Below are 22260 nucleotides of genomic sequence, written 5' to 3'. Positions count from 1 at the left end.
GCTGATTATCTCACCGGGGACGGGAAGGGAATATACCCTACCCCCGCCGGGTAGCACCAACCACCCTTGTGCCCCTTTTTTTTGTTATTATTTCCAACAAGCGCCTCGCCGTGGTGGGAGCAGCAGGGTGGCAAGCAGCCCCCTCCCCGTCCTTGCCCACCCCGCGGGGCAGAGACGGGGTGGGCTACCCACAGAGCGCGACCCACCCCGTCCAGTCGCCAAACCCCACGGCGGACACGCGTGGGCCTCCCCACCGCGGACACGCGTGGAGCTCCCCCCCGGGCGGTGGCGGGCCGGACGACCACCCTCTCGCCGTCGGGGCTATTGTTGGGCGGCGGCGGGGCGGGGAGGGCTGCCGGGGCCGCCCCCCTCGGCGTCCTCCCCCGCTCGTTCTCTCCCCGCGAGTTTACCCAGCAGTGCTTTGGGGCGGGCGCGTTTCCGCCGGTTTTTCCTGTTGGAGAAGGGAAGGGGGAGCTGTTTTCTCTCTCTCTCTCTTTCTCTCCCCCCCCCCTCCCCTTGCTCGCAGTATATTTTGTATCCCTTTTCTCCTCCTCCTCCTCCTCCTCCTCCTCCCCGGCTATCTTTGTCTGGCTCGCAGCACCCCGCTCCAGCCCCGACCCGCCGGTGCCCGCGGCCGTTTCACGCGAGGGCAGCGCCGCGGGAAAGGGCTCGGAGGCGGCGGGGGCTCCGCCGCGGCGCTGGGCGTGAACCCCCCCCCCCCTCTCCTTTCCCCCCTTTCCCTCCCCCCTTTCTCCCTTCCCTTCTTCCCTTCCCTCCCTCCATGCGAGAGCGGGGCCGCCGTTGCCGGTTCCCGGCGTGATCGCCGGGCCGTGCCGTGCCATGCCCGGGCGAGGGGAACCCCGAGAGGCTGCCAGAGGCTGCCGGCCCCGGCGCCGCTCCTGCCGCCGCCGCCGCGACATGGTGTGAGCCCGCTGCCGCCGGGGACGCGCGGGCACCCACCCACCCACCCACCCATCCATTCACCCACCCACCCACCCACCCATCGACCGGCCGGCCGGCCAGGGCACCGCCGCCCGCCTCGGGGAGGGGGGGTCCAGCCCCGCACTGCACCGCGGGGAGACAGGCGGCCCGCAGCACCCCCTCTCCTTCCTTCCTTCCTCCTTCGCCTCCCCCTCCTCCTCCTCCTCCCACCATCCATCTATCTATCCATCATTTCCCCCCCCCCCCCCCGCCAACCCCTCCCAATGCTGAAGAGTTTCAACCCGGCGGGGCTGGAGTGAAGAAGGGAAGGGCGGAGGGGAGGAGAGGAGCGGAGCTCCGCGCAATTCACAGCCGCTTCGGGGAGCGGGGGGGCGGCCTCGCTATTATTTAACAGAGAAGAAAAAAAAAATACAAAAAAAAAAAAAAAAGGAAGAAAAAAAAAAAAAAACAAACCCCGACGGGAAAATGGCGAACGATTCTCCTGCAAAAAGTCTGGTGGATATCGACCTTTCCTCCCTGCGGGTGAGTGCCGGGGCGGGGGGCACCCCCCCACCCCTCTTCTTCTCCGGGGGCGGGCGCGCCCCTTCGCCGGGGCTGCCGGGGGTGGGAGCGGCCGGGGCCGGGGCTTCGTTCGCCGGGGCCGGGGCCCCGTTGTCGGGGTGCGGGGGACCGGTGGGGGCGTAGGGGGGAGCCCCCGCGGGGGCGGGCGGGGGGGGGGGAGCGCGGCCCTGGGCTGCTTTTTCCTTTGTTTGCATGTATTGGCATGTGCGTGGAAAAAACAGGGCGCAACAGCTGCACGCCGCCAGCAGCCGGGCTCGTTCGCTGGGCTCTGCCAGCAGCCATCGCCTGACAAAAATGTAACCCCCCCTTCTCTTCTCCCCCCCCCGCCCCTTTTGCCCCTTCTTCCTCCCCCCCTCCCCTTCCCCAGGACCCCGCTGGGATTTTTGAGCTGGTGGAAGTGGTTGGCAATGGCACGTACGGGCAAGTCTACAAGGTTTGTGGCAGAATTTCTTCTCCTTTTATTATTGCCATTTTTCTGGAGGTGTAGCCGGTGTCTCTCTGCCGGGCTGAGCGCAGGGCTGAAGGCGAGCCACCCGCTGTGGCAGGCGGAACGGTTCGGGATGATAAAAATGTTGTCCTTGTCATTGTTGCTGCCCGTGACAAGTTTGTCAGCCTCTTGGCTTCTCTTTTTCCAGAGGGGCATAAATTACTCTCCCAAGGACCCCTCCCGAAATGATGAAATAGTGCCTTATTGTCCTTTTTGCCCCCTACTCCCCCCCCTCCAGAGACATGACCAAACCGAGCGGACCCTGTCAGAGGGTGTCCGGGCTGTACAAAGAGGTCCACGGGCTTATTCAAAATTGCTGCTGGAAGTCCTCGTGGAAGTTACTGCTGCTGCTGCGGTGACTTTAGACAAAGGCATTGGCCTTCATTAAAATTGTCACCCGGTTTCCTTGTTGGAAAACCTTCAAAGTGCTGAAGCTGTCGAGTCGGGGGTGAGTGGTGCTGCATCCGATCCCACTGCGCTGTGCAGCGCAGCGATGGGGCGGGCAGCCTGACAATAATAAGCGATCGAAGCAGGGAAGCTTATTTCGTGAAAATCAGAATTCCCAGAATAACCTGTTTGACAAGTGTATGACTTTAAAAAAAAATAGAAATCGGAGAGTGCCCATGTGGGTGTGAAACTAGCCTACTTTTTTTTTTTTTTTTTTTTCCCCTCCAGTGTGCAGTCAGTGGAACAAACAAATCTTGAGATTGCATGACTTTGCAGTGAGTGCTAGCTACCAGGATGACTAATTATTCACACAGTCTTAATACTTGGCTAAAGACTGAAGGCTCTAGCCTTAAACTGTGTAGAAACGCGAGGCACATTTGCAGAGGGAAGGAGAGGTAACTGAAAGTAAGCGAGTATGCCTAGGTGCTTGGGGTTTTTTGTTGGGTTTGGTTTTTTTTTTTGTTGTTTTTTTTTGCTTATAAACAAGGCAGTATAGTTGGTGAGTTTCCCTGATGACAAGATACTGCTGCTTGCAGCTCCAGTAACTAAATAAAGCACTTTGGTGCCTCTTCTGCAAATGAAACACATGTCGGTTTGTTTTGAGGGCGTGAACCTCAGCCTTCATGGTGGAGAAGTAGTCTGTCTGCGCAGCGTGCGCGTTGCATTTTAAGACCAGAAGTGGAATAACCAGGCTGCTGCTGTTGGCAGAAAGCTGGAAAAAAGGATGTGGGTCAAAAAGCCAGAGGAGGGGTGGGGGGGATGAGTGAGAAGCTGCACTTTGACACCACCTTGACCATTTAATTTTTTTTTTCTGACAAATTAAATGACACCATTTAGTTTTTTTCTGTAATCCTTCTGCTCCCAGAGCTTGCATCACCTGAACACTTCTTACAAAAAAAAAAAAAAAGTAGGGCGTGAATGTGTGACTTGAAACTCTCCTGTTAATTATTGCAATTTGGTGCATTGTTTCTCAGCTTACTTGTTAATGCTTTGACTTAATGAGCGAAGTCGTCGGTGGTTTAACAGTCTTGACAGTAGAAATTTTAGATTTAATTTTCCTTAAGGATGCTAGAACTCTCCTGGAATAGTTAGCGTTAGAGATGAAACTCAGCACGTGCATTTATTGACTTGGGAGAGTGGACGAACACCTGAGGTCTAAGGGCATCGGTGTCACTCTGTAAGAGGGGGAGCAGCAGGCAGTTTCTGTCAGGGCACTGGGTTTAGTGCGTGTCTGACGAGATTTCCCCTGCCCTCCCTCACTGGTTAGACAACGGTGGCAATGTTTCCTCCTGCCTGGTAACAGAGGTGGTTTGGGTGCCAGGAATAAAAGAAATAGGTAAATGCTGCTTTGCTATGGAGCCTGTCAGACAGTAGTAGATTGACAGGTGTGTAAGTTTGGATTGGCACTGATACTTCTTAAGCATTTGTCCGCATTTGTGTACATAGTCTTAAAATGTGGACGCCTAACAGGGTTGTATGTAAACAAAAAATACCGAAACAAAAAACTTCCTTGCTGTGATTAAACCTCGGCATTCTTCTTAAAAGAATGCAGTAATGTAAAAAAAATAATCAGTGCAATAGCAGTGCAGTAGTATCTAACTTTTCTCAGCCGCTTTTTTGTTAGGAGAAATGCTCCCAGGACACCCAGAGATGAAGCTGTGTGTGTATGTTTTGAGGGCTTTCGGAGGAACTGCATAACCGAGGGAAAAACGTGGTTACGCTGTGTTTGCTTGTCGCCTTCCGCTTTCCTCCTACCCAGCAACCTCTCCTTGAAATCCCTCTTCCCAGACGGTTTTATTTCCCTTTTAACCAGTCTGTCATCCCAAGGGACTGGCAGGGGTTAGGTTGTCTTTGAAGAGCCATGTCCCGGAGATCTCCGGGGTACTGCTAGTTTGATGTACTTCCACATTTGTGTATCGGCATCAGCGATGATGTCACCGGGACGCGGGGAGTGGGATTGGCTGGCTACCTGCCACTGCGGGGAGGACGGAGGGAGCGGGAGAGGGCATGACGTTATCTCTTTGTCTAGCTCATGCACCCCGGCGATGATACCGAAGGTCGTTTTGCCTCGCTGGGGAGTCCGCTTTCCAGCCGTGGTGGGAAGGAGACCGCGCCGACCTGTTGAAAAGCAGCAAAGAGTCCTGGTTTTCTCCTCTTTGCCTTCGCTGAGCTTGCTGGAAATAGCTTCGAGCGATCTGGCTAGTGATATTTCTATAGATAGTTCGGCCTTAGGTATTTATTTAGCTATATATAGGTGCAGAGATGAATATAAGCTCATGAAATAGGAGGGCAGCCCTTAGTTGTTTGGCACCTAAATGCAAGTGAAGTTACTCCCTGTCACAGAGCAGTGTGGATCCTCCTGGGATTTTATGCCATTAAATGGGTTGGCTAATGTGGAGCGTACCGGGGGCCTGGGACCTCGGTGGCGAAGTATTAAAAATACAAAGTTTTCAGCCGCTCTGCTTAAAGCCTATAGAGTTTACATTATTTTCCTCTTCACAACCTCACTTACACCTCTCCTGTGTGAAGGAGCCTTGTGTTTCAAGAGGACCTTGTTACACAGCGGTGCATCGGGGCAAAAACTGAGCCCCGGGTTCCCCGGCCCTGGGTGCCCAAAAGGAACGGGCTGTTTTGGGGAAGTCTTTGCCCGGCACAGGGAAAGGGGAAGGGGCAGCGGCGGGGCTGGCTCGTTCATCCTGGGGCAAAGCAGAGCTCTTCTGCTGCTTATCTGAAATCCTGGGGAATGAAAGGCCAGCCTGGAAGTTGTTCGCCCTTTGGTAGCTAGTTCGAAATCCAAGGATGATGGCACGGAAGGAAGAAGGAGGCTTCTGCAAGTTAGAAAGCAAAGGGTTAAACGTTGTAAAGTACAGCAAGCGGAGTTCCCTCTGAGCTGGTGCAGAAATGACTGGCCGAGGAACCCCCTGAGCCTGTAGTTTAACGCTTTTAAGGAGCCCCACGCCTCTGCTGGAGTTTGGGAAGAGAAATTTCCCTTCCACCAGGTTGGTATCAGCTGCTGGGAGCCGAGAGGCAAGTGCGGGCTTGCCCGCAGCACGCAGAGCTGGCAGAGGAGCCCGCTGGCCCCGAAGCCCTCTTGGAAGCCCTGGAGTAGTGATGTGCCACCTTTAAGCAGCAGAGGTGCGAGCAGGGGATGATGGGGATGGCACAGAATTCAGCAGAAAAGTGGTGTGAGCCTGTAGTTGTGCTTTTTTGTGCCCTGCTGCTGCGTTGTGGGATGGCTGTGCCGCCACTCTCCTTTCCTCCTGAGCTCAGTCCCGCTTTATCAGAGCACTTCAGCGTAACTGGAACTTGTAGCCGGCTTACCAAATGATTAGCTGCCTTAAGGACTTTTTTTTTGATCTTTTGCAAATAGTGGAGAAGCATTTTTAGCATTTCTGCGGTTAGATTTTAGTTTTTCGCATCCAGTAGTAAGCTTAATTTGAAGTTTGGCTCACACGAAATGAAAACACTCCCGAAATTTGCCTCGAGATAAGATTCGAACTGGGTGTTTGCTTCCCTTCTTTTTTTAATGCAAAAATGACCTGTGAACTAAAGGCATTGGTTAATATTTTGCAGATTTTAAAATCGCTACCGTCTGATCGTTCATAGAGGCATAAGGCTTACTAATTTTGCTATTGAGACTGAACTGTGTTAACTTGCTTAGTCACTTTCGCTTTGGTTTTTGTGTGTGTGTGTGTACGTGTTTTTAAAGACAGCTAACACTTTAAAATAGCTGTTGTGAGTGTGCTGTTACCTCTCACAGATAGGCATCGTAATTCTCTTGCAGCAGCAATGACTGGGGGGAAGGATGTTTTTGTGCGAGTTCTGAGGCATAACAGGAGTGCACCAGAAAGCTGAGAATTAGGGATGATACTGCTAATTGCCCTCAACGCAGGCTGGTGTGGCTTGCTAAGAGCCTTGTAATAGTTAATTCATAGTGAAGGCTTCTTTTGTTGATTTATGTTGCAGCCTTCCAAAACTGCATGTAAATGATGTGTATTGTCTAACTGCTGGCTCATAAAAGGAAATGATGTAAGATGTGATCGTTTAAATGCTGATTTGAAAATAAATTAAAACTTGGATAAATGTTTTCCCACGCTAAGGGTACTCTATTTTTGTCTTAATGGACTTTCTATCTTACAAGGTGACTGTGTTAGGGGGTAGGAAGAGAGGACAGTGCTTGGTATTCTCTACTAACTCGGTTGAATTTTTCTTTCCCCTCCCTCTCCCCTTTCTTTCTCTCGCTGCTAAAGGGACATCATTGTGGATTCAAATGATTTTGTTAAACATGAATACAATTCCAGTCTTATCGCTATAAAGACAAACTGTACTGAGGATCAGTGAGGTCACTGGCTTTCAGGAACTGGTCCAGACCAGCTCTCTTAAGTATGAACTGCCCTTCTTCCCTTCCTCCTCTGATTTTTCATGGATTGTGTTGCAAAGGGAGAGTTTGGCGTTGGAGAAATTGGGAAGGACCAGGCAGCAGCTGGAGTACTGGCATTTCTCTGGGTCCTGCGGCTAGATGCTTGCTCCCCTGTCCTCCCCCAAATTGGCTGAACTTTTGACCAGTTCTCCATCACCCAAATCCTTCTTAATTAAATATACAAAAGCTAGGCAGGTGGCCAGTGGGGATTACTGATATTTATTCTTATTAAAAAAAAAAAAAAGAAAAAGAGAAAAGAAAGCAACCTGCCAATTGTGGGTAACCACATGTCCCTTTTGTTCTTCCTCCCCCAGTCCATCTGTCTGTTTGTCAAAATGTCTTTTTTTTTTTTTATGTATCTTGTCTTAAATCAAATTGCAGGCTCCCGGGACAGGGACTCCTTATTCCTGGAGTAACGAGAAGAGGGCCTGGCACTCTGGGACCTGGGTGTGTGCAGGGCTTCGAGGTGATGGATGTAACAAAATACAGTCCAGACTCTTATGCTGACTCCTGGGAAATTTTTTCAGCTTTCTGTAGGAAGATTTTTCAACTGATGTGGATAAAATTTCAGTTGAAATCATCTCGTACTCAATCCTTGCTTTTTGTGTGCGCGTGCTCTCTCCCCATTGGCAATGGTAGGGTCATTTCCCCTGGTTTGCGAAGGCTGATGGTTTTCCCCATGAAGGTCTCTGTACCTTGCTCCAGGCCTGGGGAAGGTGAGCTTTATTCATACAGCCTGGGGTAGGGATTTTTATTAGTTTAGGGATATTAAAGAAAGAAGGGGAAAAAAAAGAGGAACGTGCACCTTCCGTTTCCTTGCTTTCTTTTTGCTCTCTCCTGGTAATGGAAATTTTGGTGACATGTTATCAACTTCCAGGCACCAAAGCCTCAGCGGCAGTGTGCAGAAATGCTTTTTTTGGCCTCTGTGATGATGGCAGGTCCGCACCTCCCACCCTAGAGGATGGTGTAGAGGAATGTCCCCAAAGGGAATCCAGCATTACAAGAGGTGTTCACCCTTTGCATTTCCCTGCCTTCAGCGTATACATTTTTTAATATAAATTTTTGGACTAGAATGCTAGCTGACTTTTCTCATGTGGTCTAGCGTGTGTTTGTGTATACACATTATGTTCTAGTCATCTCCTTTTCAAGTGGTACTTTCTGTTGCAAGAGTGATTTCAGCCAGGTAGGTTGTGTACCTACCTTCTCAAGTTCTGTTTTCCTTGGAGGAAAGGGGTATTTTTGTTTTTTCCCGTTTCACATTTCTGACTGTACACTCTGGCTCCGCCAGAAGTATTTCTCCCTGCCTTTGGATGACGTTGATATCTAAGCTCAATAGCATTGACTTGCACAATGTGAGCTTGACTGTAGTCAAAAGTTACAGTAAGATCCTTATCTGCGGCGTTATTTTAGGTCCCAGTCCAACTCCCACTGGAGCTGGTGGAAAGAATTCAACTTGCTTGAACGAGAGGTGGGTTTGGGAGGCGATCTCATAGCTTTGTATGAGAGTTTTCTTATCACATACCTTGCATTTGTAGCATTATGGGTCCCTGATTGTTTCTCAGGTCGGCACAGGCTCAAGAAAAGAGACTGTTGGCTCTAAAATCGGGCAACTATGGGAAGGGGGAGGAAAAACCCCACAACTGTGCGTACTTCTTGGGAACCTTGAGGAGCTTTGAATGTAGAGGACTTGGAGAATTTGACACTGCGTCTCAGTATTACTTTCGAAATGTATTTTCTGCCTTGGACGTGGTGTGAAACGCTTGCATAGAGGCACAAAATGGCACTGATTATGAACTGCAGAGTGCTGCCAAATGGTCAATACGCTGTTGTGAAGTTCATGATGCCTCCTCCTAACCCTCACTCCTGGTCCCCTGTCCTCTCCCGAGCAAGGCCTGATGTATCTCCTCCTGGATGGCCACCGGGCTCAGCAGTCCTAACTTCTGTGGGATGTATTTCAGTGTTAGGAAAAGGACAGAGCAGCTTTCTCAAAGAGAAGCGAGTACAGACTGGAGACACAGTAGTCCTGCAGGCAGAGCAGTCCCTTGCTCTGCTGGCCTTTGCTGTCCTGCAGCAGAGTGAAATCTGCTGTTCTGAATGTAATGAAGAGCTACAATTTGACCTCAGTGGTGTTGGTTTTAATTTGCTGCCGATTGGGAAACCTGTGAGAAGCACCACTGAAGAAGGATGAAATCCCAGAGACTGGGGAATGGAGGTGCTCAGCCTTGCAGAGGTCTTGCACTTCTGAGGCACATAGAGACCAGATGGATGTATGAATGCAGTAGGCTTCTCTTCACTTGAGAAATTGGTGCTACGAACTCCTATCTCAAGTGCCCTGTGCAGCTCACTGTGGCAGGCATGAAGGGTGTTGACTTCTCCCTGGGGTTTTCCCATGCCGCCCTCCTTCTTCATCTTGCATCATACTGACAAGTGAAGGACCAAGTCTACAGGAAGATATGGAGTTAGAACGAGAGTAGGACAGCTCAGACAGAAGCAGTCTACTGAAGGTGAATTTACGGTGGGAATCAGAGGGTGAAGAAGGGGAAGCTGGCTTAAAGGTTGAAGATGAATTAGTGGGCTACTCATAGTTGTGGGAGACAAAAAGTAGTGTGGAGTTGGGGAAGTGCTTAATATAAGAAAAAGTAAGGGACAGCTTAATTGTCAGTAGAAATACATTAGCATATATAATTTATATTAAAAATATATATATATTTATATATTATGAAAGAGATTAGCTTTTACCCGTGGCAGTTCGCTAGCTTTCACTAGCCAGCCAAGCTTTGGGCTTATGCACACCAGGGGAAGGTTTACTGACACAGGGTTTTGTGCTGATTTCAGAATGGCTGGGGCTGACAAGACCTCCCTCGGCCCACCTAGCTGTGTTGTGACCATGTGCCAGAATAAGTGATGTCTTTTGAGGGAGATTGTTTAACACACCTGGCAAAATGCTTCTTTCCCACTGAAGCTGCGCCTCCCTGGGTTGCTCTGCCACTGTAGCTGTCATTATCGCTATACAAACAGGACACTGCAAGTGCCAACAGGTCCTGATCAGCCTGTCTAGTAATAAAGCAGTTAATGTGGTAAAACTCCCAACGTGGATGCAGTTATACTGGTATTGTAGTGCTTATCTGGTATGTCTCCGTCCCCTCCCTTTGGAGCTGTCCCATGGCGCGTAGGTAAGAGCTCTCTGTGCAGGCATCGCAGTGACTCACGGGTTTGTACCTGTGGCTGAAGGAGCTACATGGGCTGTAGGCACACTCTTCCTGGAGCAGAGTCTGCTGTGACTGGAGAAGGTCTGCTGTGGGCTGCGATCAGCAATGTGGCTGCTGGGGCTTTGGTGGTACGCCACGGCCCCTCGTCTGCTTCCCCCCCTGCCCCTGTGTGCCTCGAGAGCCCCAGTAACTCCCTGCCTTGGGGGCTGCTGGTGAGGTCCGCTTGCTTAATGCTCTTCCCACTGCCCTGGCCGGGGAAGTCCTAAAAGATCCCTGTGGGCACTTTGTATTTGCAGCTTCGGAGGCGTGGGTGCTGCCCTGCTCCTTACCTCCCTCCGAAGGCTTTGCTTCTTCCAGTGCCGCTCTCCGCGTGGAAATGCTGGTCCTCACGTCCATGCGTAACACCCGTCTGCCTCGTCTTTGGCTCCTCACTCTGTCTTGTATTATCCCCAAAAGTGGCTTTTCTTTTCGGTATGCCTGTGGAGTTCACCTTAGCTTCACTGGATGTTTTAGGGCTCTGAAAATCGGACTCATTTTAGGTTTGAATGTTTGGGTTATCATCTTCTTATGTTGTACCAGTTCATGCTATGGACTTGTTGGCTCTGGTTCCTGCACCTGGCCGCTTCACCAGAGGACAGAGGTGAAATGGGAGGACGTTACTTAGGTAGGTAAAAGAACGGCAGCAGCTTGAAACACTCAGTTGCACCAAATCTGAGTTTTTATTAACTTCCCGAGAACTAGCAAGGCAATAGTTTACTCCTGCTGGTTTACCTCAAAGCTGACACACTCTTTTGGAGATTTTTGCATTTGGAACTGTTAAAAATTACTTGAAGTCTTAAAAATACAGCAGTCAATTCCAGTTAAGCTCTGGTAGTTTCAGTTGCTTCTTCCCAGGATTTTGTGAGAGTAGCTGTAGGGGATGACAGTGGGCAAGAGTTCATGGTTCTAATTTAGGCAGTAAGCTCAAACCAAAATAAACTTGTCTCAAAACCTGCCCCCTACACTTCAAGCTATCTAGTGGTATTAGGTTGTTTTGTTTTCAAACCCAGGAAAGAAAAGCTTAAGGTCCATGGGCCTTAATGTGTTATAGTAAAGTATACTGTGCCGTACTTGGGTTTATGTATCTTAAAGTCTGGTGGCCCCCCAACATTATTGGAATTCATTATTTTTCTTCATTTTTGTGCTTCATAAGGAGAATTCAGTAGAATACCTAAAAGGTAGCACAACTGTACCCATCTTGCAAGGCTGTTGTCAAGAGAGAATACTTGTAGCTGAATTATAAGCCCTTGCAGTAGGGGTACATAAAGAAAATCAAAATGCTGATGGACCCTTAGCTGTAGTCCACTAGCCTGTGCTACTGCAACAATCAAAATAATTCTTGGGGTAACTGGCACAGCAGTGTTTGCCTATAATGATGAGTTGTTTGCTGACTGGAAGCCCTAACTGAGTTTCTTTTGTGCTTCGCCAAAAAACTGATAGTGCTGTGTATCTCCAGTTATTTTATGGTGGCCTGATGGGTGAAAAATGCATTTTGTAGCGAGAGCTACAGATATGCATGTCTTGGTCAGTAATTTACAGCTTGTTTCTGCGCAGTGAGCTTGGCTAGTACTTCTGAAAGGTGCTTAAGTAGGTGGGCTGCCTACTGTCCTTTCACTGTCTAAATCTGAGCTATGTGCTCTAGGACTCACAGTGGAGAGAAATAGGACAGGGAATGGCCTCTGGAGAGAACTACCCTAGGATGAGATAAATTGCTCTTTACCTGAGTCTTTGTCTGTTAATTGTAATGGGAACTTAGGATGAATGTCTCAGTTGTATGTCTTCTAGATGTCTAAGGTTGGACAGGTTGACCCCAGTCTGTACCATGCATGTAGTAGCTCCTACAGTCCATCTTCTTTGTGGGATATATAGTAGGAGTGAAGATGCCTTTGTAAGTGGATGTGTGAATGACATATAAAACCCCTCTTGCTCATCACTGGAAGGGAAGCATCCCTTTCCTGAGAAAACTCATAGATAAGTGACCTGGTTTTGCATGCATTTTCCAAGAGGCGAGTGTGTTTGCCCTCAGCTAGTATCTCTGCACTCTTACATGAAGGCTGGGAAATTAGATGTAGACAAATTTATTTCTGCAGAACTTCTGAGGGATCTGGTTGAGAAGAACTATCAGTGTGAAAAGCAGTCAATGCCTCGTGTCTCCTCTCTGTGCCCCCACCAGTAAGCGCTGGCGTCTTTCCTGTTCAGATAAATTATACTTCTACAGAGAACGTGTTTATTCTAGGTTACTGTTTTTCAGGAGAGAACTATAGAAATACTTTAACTCTTTTGATGATGTTGATAAGAGTTGTAATTAAGTGCCTGACATTCAAGCTGTTTTTTCAAAGGTGTGCTTCTCTGCAAGATATCCTTTCCCATCAAACCTGTTTGGGGTTTTTGTTTTGTTTTTCTTTTTTTCCCCCAGCCATGTCATTATATTGCTCCTCCGTAGCTGTAAGCTCAGCTAGTAGAATTCAATCTGGTTGTGAATCTTATTTTTAAATCTCAATCTGTTGTAAATCTGAGTATCTTTTCTCTAATTAACACTTGGGTTTTTTTGAGGCAATATACTGCATGTTCCTTCAGCAGCTACAGCGGACATTCCTGAAGTACTTGAAGTTTCATATTCCACAGCATTTGTTAAACCGAACGGTCAATTGCATGGAAATCTCCCGTATAAACACAGAAGGAAGCGGAGCTCTCGTGTGCTTCTCCTCTGATACTCAAGTTATCCACTGTGCTTTACTTCAGGGTAAGGATATGGGAGGGAAGTACAGCGGGGAACTGGAATTTATTCCCAGCCACCCAGGAAATACGTGACTAAAGTTACAATCCAAATCTCTGGATGCAAAGTTCTGTGCTTTAATCAAAAGAGATCCTTTCTTTGCCTTAGTGATAGCTGGGATCAGCTTTCACGCTTACCCAAGCCAAAGAGGAGGATGAGTTTGCATATTGACCCTCCGGTCTCTTAAGAGCTGTCCAAAGGAAAGGGCTAAATTTCTTGGGTGACTGGGCAGGTGGGTGTTGTAGGGCGAGCCTCATGGTACCCCTCCTTGTTTTACTTGTTTTCGTGGTGGAATTGTTATGTGCTGTCTTGCAGTTGGTGAGGTTTCTGTTCAGATGAGTTTTGCAGAAAGGCCTGCACTGAATTGCTCACGTTTAACTGTCTTGCTCTCTGTAACAGAGGTGAGGCAGGTATTAGGATATTTTACCATGACTAAACAGCAGCGTTAATACCTCTAAAATTGGTATATTGACGTTTATGGGCAGGTATCACATTACAGTGATAGCTTCAGGGGCCTTCTGCTGCGTATGAGAGCTCTTGGTTGATTTAGAAAGCAAATAAATAAAATTTTAAAGCTACCCTAACACAATCAAGCATGTTAAACCGAAAATACAAGGTGATGCTACATCCTTAGCTTACCCTGCAATCCGCTGTTATTTCAGCAGATCAAGTTAACGATGTACTGTTGCAGGAGAAGGAACAAAAGGCACAGTGTTGAGAACTACAGGGAAGTCTTGGATGTAAAGGACCTCCCTGATTTCAGGGCAGGTGTTTTGTACACCAGCGCCATACCTCGCACCTGATGCGCTCGTCCCAGGGCTCGTTCGGAGGAGTCCCTGTGCCGCAGGGGTTCGGGCTTTGGCTTTGGCAGAGCTGGCACACTTCCAGGCTTCCTTAAATTGTCGCCTTCGCCTGTGTTTCTGGTGTGGTCTCGTGGGGGAAGAAAGAATGTCAGCCTATTAATAGTGACAGCACAGGCTTTCTCCTCTTCATCTGTTAAAAATCGCTGGAATGCTTTGAATAACAAATTACCGAAAAAGATTTTTTTTTTTTTTTTTAATCTGAGTGTTAGGAAAGGTGCGCTTTGGTCCTTTCTTCCCCCACGTGAAATGCAATGAAATTCTCTGATCTGGCTTGTCCTTGGGGGCTATGGAGAATGCTTTATGCAGCTCCCTCTGCGTGTTTTAGGTTCTCTCCAAGAGTTAAATTCTCGAGCGATGACAAGTGAATATGGAGAAAATGTTTCAAGTCATGTGAAAGAAATGTTACTTGCTAAATAACTTGAGTGTTAAAAGAAGGGATGGGAAAACCTTTTCTTAGCCTTTGTGGAAGTCTTATATGGCAAGGAATGAAAATCTTTAATATTGACCTAATTTTATTTGTATTTAAGATCAAAGAGCTCTTGTGAATGAGTTGCTTGTCTTGTATGTCACTGGCTTTATGGTTCTCTGAATGGCTTGAGGCAGTAAATCAGTCCTGAGTAATGCTACCTTTCCTTAGGTTTCCTCTGAGGTAATGGAAGAGTGCTCTGGTTTCCTCTTCAGGAATAAAAATATATTAGTTATTGAGCAGACTTCTTTCCAGCTAAGTTGCTGAGTTTGGAGGTGCCTTCTCATGGACGGAGTGTTGGGGCAGTGCTTGTGTTGGGTTTTGGGGAAGGAAGAGAGAAAGGGGCAATGAAACCGTTGTCAGTGACACTGCTGCTTCGGTCACAGATCAAGTCCTTGCTGCGATCGGGGTTTGACTTTGGAGCGTCCTCTTCTGCTGCTGCTCTGCACCTCTTAGCTTTTTGATAACAAAGCATGTAGTCAGCATGTGCTGTTGTTGTAAGGAAGTATGTTTTGTATACATACGGTGCTGTTGCACTGGGCTGTATGGGAAAGGGGAAGGTTTTATTTTGTGTTCCCCACCAGTAGGATTTCCTATTGCAGAAAGGAGAAGGGAAGGTTAAGCAGGCAGCTGAAATGCCTTGGGTGGTATCTGGTTACTTTATTCCAGCAGGGAGAGGGGTCCTGCTTGCTTATACAGTACAGGGCTGTGCTGAAAGCACCAGGTCTTGGAGATACCTTGACTTGCTGGAGAATCTACTGAGCCAGTAGCACCATAACGTGGGTTTTAGTCTGTCTCTGTAACTCAGATTGGAGAAGATGGGAAAAGGCAGTGTGAACAGCATTTCAAATCTGTAAAGATGTCATCAACTTAGTTTGTAGATCCTTGGGAGTTTGGAAACAAAGCCAGTAGCCTTGGGTATTGAAGTGTAGCGTTACTGTTAATATCCGTTCATGCTGCAGGATCAATACGCTTCAGAGAAGAGGAGATGAAGTTCTTTTTGCGGGTGCCATCATCTGAACTGTTGTTGACTGATGTGAAATGGCACATGTACATGAAAACCCACTGAAGAGGGTGTGGGTGGTACAGTACCTCTGAGGTGGTAGTTTGCTCTGGTGAGCTTTGACTGCTGGTGGGTCTGTGTCAGTGGTGGTGGATGGTGCTGACTCAGCAGAGCCTCTTCTCACCCCCTCTGCTCAGAGCCGGTGCTTCTTGTGAGAGTGAGAGGTGCCCAATAAACAGGGAATCTCATAAAGCCACTTCTGTTGCTGAACTTTACCAAAACCTGGCTTTTTGTCAAGGTTAGCTGAAAAGTTGGGAGTGCATTTTCCTTCCAAGAACTCTTGGTTTAAAGCTCCATTAATTGTGTGTCAGTTACCATATGTGTTATGATAATAACCAAGAGTGGAAAGGACTAGATTTATTTTGGTAAACATTTCGCCTAGTAAAAATTTAATAGCTTGTCTGCCTTCAAAGGCCATTCCTTTTTTTCCTGTGCAGATTGTGCACCGTGCACCCAGCAGCAGTATAGAGTGTTTCCCAGAGAGCTGTGCTTATAACCTGACCTTGAGATGCTGCGCTTCCCCGGAGAAGGATGGGGCTGTTCCGAGGACGCTCAGTCCTAGGTTTTTCTTTGCAGGGTGCAGATTGGGTTCGCCTCTGCTGCACTGAATTCTGCGGGTTTCTTTTAATAGTGACTATGGACAGCTTTGAAAGATGATAAAACCAACACGCTGAAATGACTAGGGACTTGCGTCTGAATCACAGTCGTCAGCAAAACCACCTAGTTTCGGGAACCGTTCTGCGTGACGGCAGAAAAAGTCTTGTGAGCGCCTGAGCCAAACTTCTCTTCAACAGATACGTGATTTCATGATTTGAATGTTGTGAGGGAAATGTTTTGAATGTCTTTGCTGTCTTAGGCTGGCAGGAATAATATCCTTAACAGATTATGCAGACTGCCTGTATATTTATAATTTGAGGCGTAAATGTCATTTGAGAGAAGAAGTGTGGTGAAATAAGAGCATGGTAGAGGTAGTCCTTCTTACTGCAGTGTTCAGGTGTATATTGGTTTAGTTTAGGTTATTTTTCTAAAGCTAGTAGTGCTTTGCCTGTCCAGGATCCAGGCCCCATCTGCTGAAGTCAGTGGAAGTAAACTGGGTATCAGCTTGGCTCTGCAGCTTGGGATTACCGCCATGGGCAAAGGCTTGCACATTTTTGGTTCGAGACAATGTTCCCTCGTCAGACTTGAGAGAAAAAAGTATTGTTTCTAGAAATACCACTTTTTGGAAGTGCCTTACATCTTAAACTTCTTTGACTTATTCTTTAATCTTTTCTCATAGAAAGAATTTTCTATATTTGCCCTTTTTTAAGCAGTGGTAGGTTTCTCTCCCTTTCTGTGGTTTGTTTTGTCCTTTTCGCTCTCTTCCCTCATACTCATCTCATGTGGGTGAATTCCTCCTGCCGCTCTCCCTTCCTTTAAACTCTACACTCATCATCCTTTGCATTTCTTCCTCTAGGCTTGTCTGTGGCTTTTTTTCTTTTTTTGGTATAAAAGTAAGTAACAAATAGAAAGGATATGGTTAAATCCGCATGACCTCTGGTATTGGCTGTAGTTCTGCCAAGGTGAGTGAGGTTTGTTTGTTTGTTTTTTCATTAATGTGTTTCTCCACATGCATTCTGTACCTTCTTTAGATCTTTTTTTGTGGTCTCTTTTTAGCCTGGCTTTCTGAAGAAATGAGGCTCCGTCCATTTTACCCTGTCCTCAACACCTTTTCAACCTCAGGGCTGACTTCAGCTGTGTTTTGGTTTGGGGTATGGATCTAAAATCCTTACAAGTTTCATGAAAAATAAATGACTAGGTAGATGGAGTGAGAGAACCTGTCTGCTATTCTCCTCTTACCCCCTGCTTCCCCATGGAGAAAGCCTGTTAAACCCCCTCATTACTGGGCATCGAGAAGATCTGTGCCCAAGATGAAGGCTTCAGGCTTACCTCTGCTTGCAGTGCTGTCTGTTTGGAAGGTGGAGGCAGAGGGATCACAGTTGTTACCTGTCAGCAGAGCAAAAAGGAGAAGGAAAATGGTCTCAGGTCTGTCTTTTGCTCCACTGGGGTAATTTATTATTCTTCTTCCCCATCTTTTGGACAAAACTGTGGTGCCATCTCCCAGAGTTAGGGGGTTTGCTGCCGGGGGAGGCAGCAGTCAGAGGAGCTCTGCAGGGATGCTCTCTCCCAGGGCTCCTCTGTCTGCTGGGATTGAAGGTGTGAGGTTTGTATATGCTAACTAAAGCGCATTGAAAGTCTTTGTCTAGACAAGGCACGCTGCCCTTGACACATGCTAAGTCTGTATGGTTAAAGCCTTGGGTACTTGGTGTGTGCTAACCTTGGGTGGTAAATCCAGGGCTAGACAAGCCCCCTAAGGAGGTGGGGTGGACAAGGTGGGGATTTCTTTGCATTAGTCTTTGCTGCAACCTCAGCTGGTGCCTGAATGCAAAACTGCTAATAAACAGTCATAAACCCTGGATGCTTTTTCTCTTGTCAGCTCCTGTCTGAATAGGGGCTTTTTCATGACACATGCTTGTTTGCTCATGTTTCTCTTTTAAGGAAAGCAGTTAAACTAGGCAATAACCACCAGTAATTCAGTGCTCTGTTAAGCATGTAATAAACCAAGCCCCAGATCCCTCAGTCTCGAGCCATTAGAGACTGTTGCCCTTTGTTTCTCTCTTTGGGGGGAGGAGGGAAGAAATGGGGCACAACTGACTTGTTTGGTGTGGGAAGGATAAAAGGGTGGCCAGATGGGGCAGAGGTGGGATGGTGTGGTGCTCCCAGGACAGGCATCGCCATCCTTCCCAAAAAGAGCAAGATCAAAACCCAGCCTTTGCTCTGTGCCTGTGATGGCAAACCATTGTGGAGTCTGCTGCAAATTTGGTTAAAAAAAGAATTGCAGTTCCTCGGAGTTGGTGCTGGACGAAGCGCCGGGTCTCAGCTCATCCTCCTGTGCAAAGCCAGCACCTCTCGTTGACTATAAGGCTCAGAATCGTTTTCTGACTTTTGGTTAATCCAGGTGCAGCCCAGCTGTGAGATAGGCAGTAGCTGATTCAAATCTGCGCTGTTTGTATCCGTTGCTGAAATACAGCCTTCTACTGAGTTACCAAGTGGACTTCATTGGGATTTTGTTTTGTTTTGTTTTGTTTGGGATTATTTTGTTGTTTTTTTTTTTTCTTTTCACAAAGCTACTTGATGCACGTGTTGGTGCAGAGTGGAAACAAAGCAAAGGCTTTAACCAATGTGTAGATAAATGTTTAGGACAGGTGTCATACAGAGTTCTGGGAAACTCTTCATGTAAAAACACGATTGAAGTGCTGCCTTATCTCTGAATTGCCCCTTTAAGCCTCAAACCCAGCCTCTGCAAATCAGTTTGCTCTTTTACAAAGAGGATGGCTTCATGCTATTTCTCTGCATGATTTTGCGAAATGCATTTCCAGAGGGGAGCTTTCTTACACATATGCAGAACAAATTTTAGCAAAACATTTCACTTTCTTCTGTCTTCCGACTTATGAAAATGAACTCCGTCATGACTTTTCAAAGTGTGGGTTTAAGCAAAAGCTCTCAAGGCATTTCAGTGCTGATTCTGATGCAGCTGTTAGTTTAAGGAATCTCTTTTTAAACTGGAGGTGGCTGTTAATTATATTCGGGAGAGGAAAATGCAGTACTGAGCTGGATAAACTGTAGTTTAGCTGATACTTATTTTGAGGTTGGGTGTGGCAGGTAAAAAAGACATTCCGTCAGAAAGATAAAAGGAGAAGAACTGGTTTAAATTTTAATACAAACTTTTCTAAAAATTTCTCCTTCTGCAACATATTTTACCAGCATTGCCATCTGGGAAAGCACCATCGCTCCCTGCCACCCCGCTTCAACTGCTTTGTTGCAATGCTTCTGGTTTTTCAGAATTTGTTGCGACTTTTAGATGCTCACTGCAATTCACTGTAGAACATTTAGTATACATGAGTTTTGTTTCCTGGTCCTTTAGGTATAAGGAGGTGCCTATTGGCTCTGTAAATGCAGTGTGTAAGACTATAAGGGTTAGGCAACTGGTGGAGAGGGAGGGGGGGAATCGAGAATGGAGAGCAGGTCGTCCCTGTGGGTCTGACTTCAGCTTGCTGGCTTGCAGCTTCCACGTGGACTGTCACCGCATCCCGTCTCTGGTTCTGTGGCTTAGCCTGGGCGATTGTCCCCCTGAGACTGTGTGGGCATCACGGCCTTAAGAAATGGTTCATTTAATTCGTCAGGATGGTAATAACATTTGGTGGGGGAAGCTTTAAATGTGGAGTGACTGCCCTTGGAGCCTGGAGCTTAGTCACTGTTTTCCTTGCCGCTTGCACTTCTCCTCCCTGAATGTGGCCGGGGCCGTCCGCCCCCTACGCAGGAGGGATGCTCTCCCCTTGGGAGCTGCCTGCCCTCTGCTTCGACTGGGACCGTATTGCCCAGGAACTGCTTTTCCTGCCCTCCTCGGGAGCAGAGTGGGTGGGAGAGCTGCGGGACACACCGGGCTTCTTATACTCACAGTTTCCAAGCCTGCCAGGTTTACCAGGTGAAGTAAAATTAGTTATCTATTCAGATTTTTCTCACCTTGTGGGTGAATTGAGGCGTGCGTAAGGGTGTCTGTGGCCTTATGCCATATTGTGAGCAGCGGGGGATGAAGAAGAAGCTGACGTACATCTCCTCTCCAGCATTATGCACGCTGGTTGCCGCTGTATCCTTATTCAGTCTTTCAGGTGCTGGATGGTGATGCAGTGGTCTCTCTGGTAGTGGCAGGCAACAAATAATAAAGACCAAAGCTCTTCCACTTAGATATCTGGCATTTTGAATGTACTCGCTCAGCCTTTCTTCCAGGAAAACCACAATTGCATCTATCGCTCAAGCTGTTTTTTAAGATTCTCTCCTTCCCCCTCCCCCGACTACCCTTGATCTGCAAGGAGCTGACAGTTGCGGAAGGATTGAGCCAAGTCTGTTTTTTAGGTATTAGGAGGTACTTGAGGAGTTTCTGTTGAGACCACCATCTGGTCAGAGATTCATTTGCTGAGGAGCTGTGCTGGTTCCAGGGGAAAACTGTTCAGATGTGGTGTGTACATGTAAGGTACTAGCAGGCTGAAAAGGCATTAAGGGAAGGTATAGGCTGCTGTATGGTTACTTCAGGACTGCGTATTTCTTGAAGATTTAACTGGACGAAAAATAGCAGCAAGTCCAGGCAAATGGGTAGATCTGTTTCTTAGAGGGATTGGTGCCAACCTCTGTAATGCACTGGGTAGGCAAAAGGCTCTAATCGTTGTTACTTGCTCCTATATGGCAAATTCAATAATAATATAGGTGCCTGAGTACTTGGGAATTGCTCGCTTCCCTCCATTGATCTGGACCCATCCCATGCAGGAATTGCTGAAAATGGGTTATGTTCTTGGGAAGAGTTTAAATTGCAGCAGATTTCCAGCTAGACCCCTTGAAGTGTTCAGATTGCTAGAACAAACTCAGGAGAGAGATGCTCTTGCCCTCGGACACGGATCCTGTTTGTTCTGCTCTGCTGAATTTAACCTGTTGTGTTTCATGCTCTCCTTCCTGGAATTGATTGAAGATTAGAGCCAGGGGGACACGACACACACGTCCTGCTCTGGGGGCATTGCACTGCTGGAGCTTCACATTTAGGCACCAGAAGGATTAAAGGGCGTACTTTGAAAAGATACTCCTTCATCTCACTGATAAGTGGCACTGAACAGGCGGAGGGAGAGGAGGTTAATGCCCCTTTTACCCAGGGTCTGTTTAAAGAAAGGCAGTCATTTAGCTAAAATATACATCCACAGTTCATTTCTGTTTAAACTGAAATTACTGAGTAAAGAAATGCATCCTGGGAACAGATTAAGCCATATGCTAGGAAAGGAGCACATTTCTCTCAAGCTGAGTTGACAGCGGCATGCTTAAGGGTTTTCTGCATTAAATATTTGATAAATCTGTAGTAGACTTGAATTCTGTGTGGTTTTAATTACTTCTGATTTTTTTAAGCCTGCAGGATTCTGACATTTTTCTTCATCTTCCCTTTTTTCTGCCCCTCCCTGGCCCCCCCAATGATCCTGTTTCATTGTGGAATGAGCACTTGGGTATAATTGGCCATAGCCATGTCCTGGTGATGAGCAGAGCGATCCCTGCAGAGCTGGCCATAAGGCTACGTTTCCAACTCTGGGAGGTCCAGAAAGCTCTGGTCCTGAAATTTATTGCTTCAGAAAGATTCGATTATTGTATTAGCATGAGGTTGGTTTTATCGCTACTTTCTATACTTTATTAAAAATCTATTATTAAAAGTGCAAGCATGTGTATTTGTTTCTAATGAACTCTTTCTCTGCTATTGGCAGCAATTTGCTAAATTGTTGTTAGCAGCTGGTGCTTCCAGGGATGGTGGGGTGGGGAGGGAGGAGTGATAGGGAGGCATTCGCTCCTCCTATTTTCTTTGAAATATTTTATTTTATTTTATTTTATTTTATTTTATTTTATTTTATTTTATTTTATTTTATTTTATTTTATTTTATTTTATTTTATGTCAGAAAATACTTAGGGATTGGTTTTTTTCAGGCTGGAGAGAGGCTGATTCTCCCTGTGCATTTTAAAGCAGGGTTCTGGATCTTCCTCTCCCGTTGAGTTGTATTTGGAGGATATTTGCCCGTCTGTGGGCTGTAAGCATGTAAGTGCCACCGGCTGCCGTGCCTGTTTGCTTTCTTCCCCCCACTCCCAGCTGAGCAAAGGTCGGACCTTTCACCTGCTCCCCGCTTTGCATTTCCAGCGTTTGGGTAAACTTGTCTTGCCGGGGAGCCATGGGCACAGGCGATTTCTGCTGAGCAGATGCACCCGCATTATCTCCCCATGCGATTTATGTTGGACAGTGCGGTGGTGTTCTCAAAACACTGAGTGGAGAAGGAGGTCAAGGGGAAAAAAAACCCGAGCCGTAAGCAGTTGCTTGTAGCTGTTTCAGACAGTCTATTCTTGCTGCTGCTTTATCACTCACGTGCTTTGGGA

General features: G+C 47.3%; 1 protein-coding gene across 9 annotated transcripts in view; it reads left to right on the top strand.

Annotated features, from left to right (window-relative positions):
- Positions 1-530: 530 nt before the first annotated feature.
- Positions 531-22260, top strand: part of MAP4K4 (mitogen-activated protein kinase kinase kinase kinase 4) — a 182545-nt gene continuing 160815 nt past the window's right edge. For 4 of the 9 annotated variants that reach the window (XM_075057469.1, XM_075057464.1, XM_075057466.1 and 1 more), the window contains exons 1-2: positions 531-1464; positions 1871-1936. In XM_075057469.1, coding sequence (XP_074913570.1) covers positions 1408-1464; positions 1871-1936 — 123 coding nt within the window. In that variant the 5' untranslated portion in view covers positions 531-1407. The remainder of the gene's footprint in view (positions 1465-1870; positions 1937-22260) is intronic. The other 5 variants (XM_075057463.1, XM_075057465.1, XM_075057461.1 and 2 more) reach the window with 3 other exon arrangements.

Source organism: Buteo buteo, chromosome 25 (genome assembly GCF_964188355.1).
Source record: "Buteo buteo chromosome 25, bButBut1.hap1.1, whole genome shotgun sequence".
NCBI lineage: Eukaryota > Metazoa > Chordata > Aves > Accipitriformes > Accipitridae > Buteo > Buteo buteo.
The sequence above is the reverse complement of the archived record's forward strand: the minus strand, read 5'-3'. Positions and strand labels throughout refer to the sequence as shown.